Source organism: Tiliqua scincoides, chromosome 5 (assembly GCF_035046505.1).
Source record: "Tiliqua scincoides isolate rTilSci1 chromosome 5, rTilSci1.hap2, whole genome shotgun sequence".
NCBI lineage: Eukaryota > Metazoa > Chordata > Lepidosauria > Squamata > Scincidae > Tiliqua > Tiliqua scincoides.
In genome coordinates, this window is record NC_089825.1 from 126,133,307 (window position 1) to 126,143,573 (window position 10,267).

At 46.5% G+C, this 10,267-nt stretch overlaps 1 protein-coding gene across 1 annotated transcript; it reads right to left on the bottom strand.

Moving 5' to 3' along the window:
• Positions 1–4,108: 4,108 nt before the first annotated feature.
• LOC136653524 (olfactory receptor 13G1-like) lies at positions 4,109–5,053 on the bottom strand. The gene has a single exon (XM_066630414.1). The coding sequence runs from the start codon at positions 5,051–5,053 to the stop codon at positions 4,109–4,111; it is 945 nt and encodes a 314-aa protein (XP_066486511.1).
• Positions 5,054–10,267: the final 5,214 nt, after the last annotated feature.

A 10,267-nucleotide genomic window follows, 5' to 3' on the forward strand; every position in this document is an offset into this window, starting at 1 on the left:
GATGGCACAGAGGAGGTGGATCCCAGCAGCACCAGCGTCTCCTAGTACCCTGTCCCTCTTTTTCAACTGGTTCCTCACCTTTTTGCTCCTCTGACTTATGCCAGCCATTTCTACGCCTGCTGTTATATCTGTGTCAAAATGTTGAGTTCTCTTTTGTGTTTCTGACTTCGGCGTTTGTTTTTAAATTATGCTGTTGGCCACCTTGGGCCGCTTAAATGCAGTTTAGAAACCTGTGAACAAAGCCTGGTTCAATAAACGCAAAGTAGGAACAGAAATTCTGGAATTCAGGAACATCCTTCTGTGCAGAGATAGGCTCTTTGGCCCTGTGGACTGCTTCACAGGCCACCCTCTTCCATGGGTACCCTCTACCCTTCCCTCAATAGTAGCTAGATCTTCCTTTTCTTTGGTCTTGCCTCTATGAAGTCTCCGAGTCTGAAATCTTGATTTCCTGTATTCTTCCCTCACTGCTTTTAAGCTCACATTTTCTCTTCTTAATTCAACCCCTTCCTCAGATGAAGCTTTTTCTTCCTCAAAATGGATAGAAAGAAGGTTAACAGAGTTCAAGAATTATATAAGTGGAAATACAGAGCTGAAGAAGAAGAAGAAATAAAGATTTGTGAGGGCTATTATGAAGATTAATTCAACTGGAAGGAACCAAGGTGCCAAAGTATTCAGGCGCAATATTATACAATCCCTAGTAAGTGACCAAAGAGGCACAATTATAGTGGTGGCTCTCTTATTGTTTGTAGAGAGAGAACAACAGTCCCCTTCCTTCCTTTCTTCCTTTCTTCCTTCCATCCTTCCTTCCTTCCTTCCTAGTACAGTGTCACACCAAGTGCCGATAGCTGGTCTCTCTTGTGCCACTTTTAGACTGAGGTCCCCTCTGGAATAGGGAACCATCTTCTCATTTATTTTCTGCCCAATCCTATCAGGGCATTAAGTGGATAGATCTCACAATCTTTGTTGGCCACTCCAGGAAGGCCCACAGCAGCAGTGGCAATCTGCTGAACCTCAGCTGGCACAGCTAGGTTGAAGGTGGAAGCAGTTCAAAGGAGAATAGGGCAGTGATTCAGCTGGACGGAAGGCAGGCTGGGTGGATGATCTGGGTGGCTGCTGTCCACAAGATCTAGAGCTGCCAGGCCAGGTCTGACACACCTACTGGATTTATGCTAGTGAAATTAGCTGGCATGGATCCGAGTAAGCCCATGGTGGCCCAGGGAGTGGCTGAGCAGGCAAGTAAAATGTTGCCTTACTTATGTCTCTGTTTCTGCCTGGGATGCAGCAGACTGCTTTACTGAATGGGATAGGCAGGTGGATAATATTTGCTTGGATCCCCTGTTATGACTTGTCCTGAGGAACATAGAAGTGAGGAGAAAACATCTTATTTCATTACTATAATTCTTCTTTATGGTTCTCTTAGCTGCTGCCCATTTCCACCTGTGTCGAGAGCTGCCATATTGGATACAGCAGGGTTGTCCTGCAGGGGAAACAGATTTGTTGCTATGATTGCGCACAGTGTCCCGAAGGGAGGATTTCAACACAGATTGGTAAGACAAAGTATGCAGGCTACCCACTGGCACCAAATACCTAATATTTTGGTAGTCTAGTCCTATCACTTCTTAAAAAAGTGTATTAAAGCAGTATTTTCTCAACGTTTGTCCTCTGCTGCACCACTTCACATGGTCCACCTACTTGAAGTACCACCGGAAGCAACTGGCAGTGACATTATTGCCAGTTACGTCTTCGTTGGGAGACCAGATAATAAATAAATAAAAAGAAGGTGTGCACTTTGACTGACAAGCAAATGAAATTTGGCATCCTTAATACCAGCTCACATGGAGACTGGCAGTTGGCAGAGAAACAGTTATATATTTTTCAATGAGGATAGATCTTATTAAAAAATGTGTATTTTGGAAATATGGAGACCTTGCTTATGAATTTCAGATGCAGATCAATGTGAGAAGTGCCCAGAAGATCAATACCCCAATGAGAAGCATGATCAATGCATCCCCAAAAGCATCACATACTTATCCTATGGAGAACCCCTGGGAGCTGTTTTTACTTCCTTTGCCCTCTTCTTCTCCTTGACCACCATGCTGGTGATGGGGAGCTTCATTCTGCACCGGAACACCTCCATTGTCAGGGCCAACAACTGCAACATCACCTGTGCCCTGCTGTCCTCTCTGCTGCTTGGTTTTCTATGCTCCTTCCTCTTCATTGGCAAACCAGGAAATATAACTTGCCATCTCCGGCAAGCAACCTTTGGGATCATCTTTTCTTTGGCAGTGTCTTGTGTGTTGGGCAAAACCGTCACTGTGGTTGTGGCCTTTATGGCTACCAAGCCAGGAAACAGGATGAGGAGATGGGTAGGGAAGAGGCTGGCAGTGCAAGTGATTGTTGTCTCATCCCTTTTTCAAGTGGGCATCTGTGTTGTATGGATGGCAACCTGCCCGCCTTTCCTAGAATATGACATGCAGTCCCAGACGGATCAGATCATAGTGCAGTGCAATGAAGGATCAGATATCCTGTTTTACTCAGTGCTGGGCTACATGGGCTTCCTGGCCATCGTCAGTTTCACTGTGGCCTTCCTGGCACGAAACCTGCCTGATACGTTCAATGAAGCCAAGCTGATCACCTTCAGTATGATGGTATTTTGCAGTGTGTGGGTGTCCTTTGTCCCAACCTACCTGAGCACCAAGGGGAAGTACATGGTGGCCGTGGAGGTCTTCTCCATCTTGACCTCTTGTTTAGGATTGTTGGGGTGCATCTTCCTCCCCAAATGCTACATAATAGTACTGAGACCTGATCTGAACACCAGAGAGCAGTTAGTAAGGAAAAAGAATAGTGGCACTTAGCTTCTCCGTTGTCTTTCTTCTTGTGTCTTTTCCTGCTCTTTGGGGAGTTCAGAAGATATTTTAAAGTCTGAACTATCCCAGTGCATTAACTGACAGGGATGAGCATGGCGCAGTCACCTTCTGACCCATTGTTTCGTTTCTCCTGCTTGTAAATCTCCATCATGGTATCTTAATGTGCATCTTTAATGAAAATAATTGAAGATATGCATTCTTTGATGATGGTGGTGGTGGTGGAGATTGGACTACCTGCAGGAGGTATTTTTTACTTACCCCCTGGTAGGCTGACCAATTGCCCATGGGTCTCTGTGAACATATGCCAGAAATTTTGCTGGGGTACGTCTGAGGAGAGAAAGGGAGTGGACAGACCAAAACATTAGGGATAGGATCTGGTGTGCATGACAGCCGCTGAGAACTTCACTTTCTGGCCCGCTTCCCATCCCCTGCCCGACCTTTCTCAGAATGGCCACAAGCCTCCTCCTCCCCTCCCCTGTTGGCACCTGTGGAGCTCCCCAAAGCTGCTGGAGCACATGCTGTACCTCTTGCCATTTGCTCCAGCAGCCCAGAAATGTGTGACAACAGCCTGGCTTTTGCGCTGCTGGGACGTGAGCTGTGCTGCTGGACGGAACCCAAGTTCCGGCAGGGCAGGATGACAGTAGGATTCATCCCTAAGTTAAATGATTTAATTCACATCACTGAGAGGATAAGAAGGCAGCACTCTGGTGGCATAATAATAAGTGCCGACATACTATATTCTCTTGAGAATTCTAAATCCTGAAGGCTTCTGACTCCCCTGCCTAACTCTGCTTATGCCCAGTGAACTCTTAGAAACATTTGAAGACTGCACTCATACACACTGTAGTAGATACAATCACATTTAGGCTTTGGAGACACATATTTCTTCTTCTAGGTTGCTCCCACTTCATGCCACATTCCTCTCACTTCCAACCCTGCTTAAACTTTCAGCTGGTTAGGGTAGAAAACGAACGAGAATTGTAGTCAGAGCGTGCATGGTCAAAAGTACCCTAGAAACCTAAATTTATACTAATTTTTTGACTCAGTAGGTGTAAAGTGCATAGGCCCAGTATATGGAAGTTTTTTATAACCATAAATTCGTACTCATACAATCTATACTCATACATTGAGTGCATTTATCTCATTGCCATTTGAATAATGTATGCACTACATACCATGTTCAACAATCAACTGCTGTGAATCCTTGGATACCATGCTTCTATATGTTGCTGCAGCTACAATTAAGATAAGAATCTTTGGAATAGCATATTTCTTCTGACAAGTTGCTTGAGACCCTCTTTAACCTCCCTGTTTCTGAGAGAGTAGACGATTGGATTGACCACAGGGGGTACCACTGAATATAGGAGAGAAATCATCTTGTCTTCATCCAGAGAGTAGATGGAAGCAGGCCTAGTAAATGTGTAGATGATGGTGGAAAAATAAAAGGTGACTACGAGGAGGTGGGAAGAACAGGTGGAAAAGGCTTTCTTCTTACCTTCGGTGGAACGAATTCCAAAAATAGTTCTTAGACTAAACCCATAGGATGTCAGTGTCAGTGCGCAGCTACCTATTGCAATCAGTACATCAGACACAAAAACCATGGTTTCATTGAGACTGGTTTCTGAACAAGAAAGCATGAGCAAAGGGGGCAGGTTGCAAAAGAAATGGTTCACAATGTTGGAGTCACAGAAGGAGAGTTGATGCACAAGACCAGTATGAACGGCAGAATTGGCCATCCCACCCACCCACACTCCCACACTTATAGCCACACACACCTCTTTTCTCATGATGACCGTGTACCTCAAAGGGTGACAGATGGCTGCATATCGATCGAAAGCCATAAAGGAGAGAAGGACTATCTCTGTCCCCAAAGCCCAGATGAAAAGGTAGACTTGTGTGATGCAGCCCCGAAAAGTGATAGCCCTGTGGTGGACCAGTTGCGTCCGCAGCATTTTTGGAGTCATAATGGATATGCAGAATAAATTCACTAAAGACAGGTTGACCAGTAGGAAGTACATTGGGGTGCGGAGTTTCCTGCAGGTGCTTATGGTGATGAGGAGAAGGAGGTTGAAAGTCAAAGCTACTGCATAGATGGTGGTGAACAGCCAGAAGATAAGCCCTTGCCATTCAGGGTCACTGCTTAGCCCAACCAGGATGAACTCCGAAACAGCCGATTGGGTCTTCATTGAGGTGCTTCTGATAGCACTACCCCCGAGGCCAAACCTGAGTCATAGAGACTGCAGTTATTATTTGGTTGAGAATATTCACTAGCTCCCATTTAGCAAGATTTCTCAATGAGGGCGAAAGGACCCCATGATAAAAATTGTGTTTTGTTTTCAGGTTTTTTTTTTTTTTTATAAAAACAAAGGTCAGAAGAATTATAGGAAAGGAGGGTATGCATAGGTTATAAGCTGGGCTTCTTATGGTTTGAGCTGCTTCTTCCCAACTCCCTGGGGTCTCCACTTCATTCAGTCCAATACTATCTTGCACTGGAACAGGCAGGCTGGCGGGCCTGCACTGTATCCTGTATAAGGTTCAGGCAGTTTGTGGCTCAGCCCGACACAAGGGGAGGATTCTCCCCTTATACTGGAGCGAGCCACTGCAGCCCCAATGGGATACTTGGATCTGTGCCACTGAAATTTTTGGCACAAATCCGAGCAGACTGGGACTGACCTGGGCTGCCTGGGAACAGGGTAAGGATCTGACACAAGTGCTGGTTCCTTGCCCTGCCTTCCACTCCCTGCCTACCCCTGGAAACGCTCACCACCTACCCTGGAACGCCACCCTCCCACCTTTTTCTTGTCCTCCCCACACCCCCTCGACCCCTATGCTGGCCAAGCTTGACCAGCGCAAATTCACCCATCCCCGGAGCCTGCATTGGCACAGGGAGGCCAGTCACATCCATGCACCGGCCTGTCTCCTGCTAGAGTGGTGTGAAAGTGCTTTACAGACTGAAAAAGACAAGAAACCTGTAAGCATAGAAGCATAGGCGCACGACCAGCAATATTAACAGAGAACTGAGACATGAGGACACATTTCCAGACCATCCATGTTTGTACCCTGGCAGAGAGATGCTCCACCACACAGCCTGCATCTTTCAAAGCACGCATCTCATGGGTGTCTTTTGTTGCTTGAACAATGACTTCATTCAGCTAGGAGTAGAGTGCGTGTTGCAGGGAACAGGGTAAGGATCTGACACAAGTGCTGGTTCCTTGCCCTGCCTTCCACTCCCTGCCTACCCCTGGAAACGCTCACCACCCACCCTGGAACGCCTCCCTCCCACCTTTTTCTTGTCCTCCCCACACCCCCTCGACCCCTATGCTGGCCAAGCTTGACCAGCGCAAATTCACCCATCCCCGGAGCCTGCATTGGCACAGGGAGGCCAGTCACATCCATGCACCGGCCTGTCTCCTGCTAGAGTGGTGTGAAAGTGCTTTACAGACTGAAAAAGACAAGAAACCTGTAAGCATAGAAGCATAGGCGCACGACCAGCAATATTAACAGAGAACTGAGACATGAGGACACATTTCCAGACCATCCATGTTTGTACCCTGGCAGAGAGATGCTCCACCACACAGCCTGCATCTTTCAAAGCACGCATCTCATGGGTGTCTTTTGTTGCTTGAACAATGACTTCATTCAGCTAGGAGTAGAGTGCGTGTTGCAGGGAACTGATCTGCCTTGAGTTTCCTGCTGGGTTGCAAAGCTGGGGTGTAAAAGGTTTTAAAATCCATCCATCCATCCATCCATCCAATTTTGGTTAGCAGAAGTGTTTGCGCCTTCATCAAAGTATGGGTTTAGTTCAAAGTTTCCTCTCTGGGAAACTCACATCGTTTGTACCTTTCCTTTTGTACCACTTGAGATTTGTCTAGTGTTTTTATTGGGGCCCAACATTCTGGAGATTATATATGTATTTCTGTTATGTTGTACTCAGTATGGCAAAGTGTGAATCCTGATCCATGTGGAGCATCTGAGAGCAAAAATGATAGCAAATTCCACCCCAAACCTCAAACATTTTTTGGACCTGGAAATTTACTTTCTGATTTTTAAATTCAGTTTGAACTTTTGTCCAAAGATCAGGGAAGGGGGAAGTATTTGGCACAGTGAACGCACGAACACACACACACTGGATGGCCTTTTGACTCTGTAACAATGCAGTATTTTACTGTGGAACATAAGTCAACCATACAAAGTGAGAGGAAATGGGTATCCTTACCTAGTTTTTTAATGGCTGAAAAATATACATTGGTTGAATTTCTAGACATGACATGGGTTGCAGAACATGCGCTTATATTGCACAACAAATGCTCTTAGGGTGGACTTGCAGCTGAAAATAGTCATGTGAAAAGAAGAACCTGGAATCTTCCATATTTTCGTGACCGAAGACAGGAAGCTCAGTGCTACGGAGAGTGCTTTGCCCTTCCCATCCAAACAAAGCAGGAATCCAACAAAGATCTGATCAGCAATGGCTGAGCAATTTTAGACCTTTTCTGCAGCAGAATAATGGCACCACTGGGAGAAAGACCTTTGAGGCACCGCAAGGGATGCTGTCATCCTAAAAGGCTCATGTAGGCAGGCACCTGTAGAAATGTCATGAACTGTAAACGGGGATGCTGCTCAGGACAGGTGCACTGCATCAGGAAGTGTAACACAGCTTGCCATACTCCTGTTTCATTGAAAACTTTGCTTCCTGAAAAATGAAGTGGTTGATTTTATTTTTTTTTAATGTGGAGGATCAACCTCACTGAAGAAGATAACAGAGGCTACCCAGATTTTGTGGCTGTTTGCTAAGGTGTCCCCACAATGGTTCAGTCTTCAGGGCTCTAAAAACGTAGGTCTGCCACTGCTCTACCCAATAGATTTATCCCAAAAACCACTTCAGCATGACTTTGGAAAGGGGATATTTCATTTTATGGACTTGAGTCAGCCTTCCCCTTTAGTCGTTTTCCCCACTAAGGAGATAGTTTCCTCTTTTTCTCTCTCTCTCTCTCTCTCCCCCTCCCCCCCCCGAATATCTTTTCAAATAAACTTCAAATTAGGTTCCAAAAAGGCTGCTTTATCTCTTCCCACCTTTACTGGCTCATTTCTTTATTTCCCCTTGGTCAGCTGGGAGGATCCTTTTTTTCCCCAGGTGGGGGCTGGACCCTGGACCCTGTTTCAAAGGCAGATGATGTGATACACATGAGTAGTGTGATGATAAAATGTGTGTACATGTGTTTATGTAATTGTGGGCCCAGTTCTATCCAATTCCAGTGCCGGTGCAGCCATGCCACTGGGGTGTGTGCTGCATCCTGTGGTGGAGAGGCATTTACATACATTGTTGGCAAACTTCAGTCTCGAAAGACTATGGTATCGCACTCTGAAACATGGTTCTGGAACAGCGTCTAGTGTGCCTGAAAAGGCCAATTCGGGAGTGACAATCCCTTACACTCTGGGAGCAAGTGCAGTCTCTCCCTGGTCTGTCTCCCTGGCTATGGGCCTTCCTTCTTTGCCTCTTTGCCTCAGACTGTTGGCCAAGTGTCTCTTCAAACTGGGAAAGGCCATGCTGCACAGCCTGCCTCCAAGCGGGCCGCTCAGAGGCCAGGATTTCCCACTTGTTGAGGTCCACTCCTAAGGCCTTCAGATCCCTCTTGCAGATGTCCTTGTATCACAGCTGTGATCTACCTGTAGGGCGCTTTCCTTGCACGAGTTCTCCATAGAGAAGATCCTTTGGGATCTGGCCATCATCCATTCTCACAACATGACCGAGCCAACACAGGCGTCTCTGTTTCAGCAGCGCATACATGCTAGGGATTCCAGCACATTCCAGGACTGTGTTGTTTGGAACTTTGTCCTGCCAGGTGATGCCGAGAATGCGTCGGAGGCAGCGCATGTGGAAAGCGTTCAGTTTTCTCTCCTGTTGTGAGCGAAGAGTCCATGATTCGCTGCAGTACAGAAGTGCACTCAAGACACAAGCTCTGTAGACCTGGACCTTGGTATGTTCCATCAGGTTCTTGTTGGACCAGACTCTCTTTGTGAGTCTGGAAAACGTGGTAGCTGCTTTACCGATGCGTTTGTTTAGCTCGGTATCAAGAGAAAGAGTGTTGGAGATCGTTGAGCCAAGGTACACAAAGTCATGGAAAACCTCCAGTTCATGCGCAGAGATTGTAATGCAGGGAGGTGAGTCCACATACTGAAACATGACCGGTGTTTTCTTAAGGCTGATCGTCAGTCCAAAATCTTGGCAGGCCTTGCTAAAACGATCCATGAGCTGCTGGAGATCTTTGGCAGAGTGGGTAGTGACAGCTGCATCGTCAGCAAAGAGGAAGTAAGGCATTTACAGATGCTTCCTTAAGGTATGGGAACATTTACAGCTGCAAGGATGCTGGAAAATTGGATAGGACTGGGCTCTGTACTTTTTATGTAGAGTTTCCAGTGGCCTCCTAACCAGGATTGATGAGATTTGCATTTGCTTGGCAGACCATTCACTGCATCTACTTACCAAAGAGGAATCTCTGGGTAGCAAGAGTAAGGCAGTGATTCTGTGCACTCTGTGATGATCTCTCAATAAATAGACATAAGGTTGTGATGTAACTCTGCAATGGGGGCAGAGTGGGAAAACTGGGTCCTAGGAGGACAGCTGGATAGGTGGTGGATCTCCTGTCTCATACTTTATTTATTTCTTGGGGTCGTGACAGGAAAAAAGGTTGAAGACCACTGATCTACCACATTCACAACCGCCTCACCAAGTCTCCATTTCTCTTTGTTACCAGGCAGAAGCCTCCATCCACTGCAGTTGTCTTGATCTCTCTAGGAAGTGCCCACCCTCCCTGCTGAGGGGTGTCTTTTTGCAGCATTGTGCATTTGTCTGGAATCTGAAGCCTTCTTGCGCAGCCTGGCTTTCCCCTGCGATAGCATGCAGCCATGCAAATCAGGCTATGTTGCGTGCTATTGGGGGGGTCATCAAATACAGGAGCCACAGAGAGTGTTGTACCATTCCTTGGGATGGAGTGTTCTAAGAACCTGTCAATCATTTGTGATAGTTAACTGTGACAGTGACTGGATCTCATCTGAACTTCATGAGAGGTGCACGTGTATTGCTGAGCTCTCAGCACACAGTTATGTCAAGTACTCAGGAAGCGTGAATAACAAACAACACTATGGTTTATGTATGTCAGGGCAGTTAGAACCTCTGATCATAAACCAGAAGCTTTACGGATAAGCATTTAAGAAATGTAAATAAAGTATTTCTGTCCATCTTATACCTCAGCCACAGTTTTATTCCTTATGTGCATCATGGGACGTCCAGTCCTAACCGTCGCGAGAACAGTCAGGCCAGCTGGCTTGCCCCATATCCAGCACGGGGTTGGGGATGCCTGTGGCTCAGCCCAGGGAAGGGGAATTCATTCCCCTTACCCCAG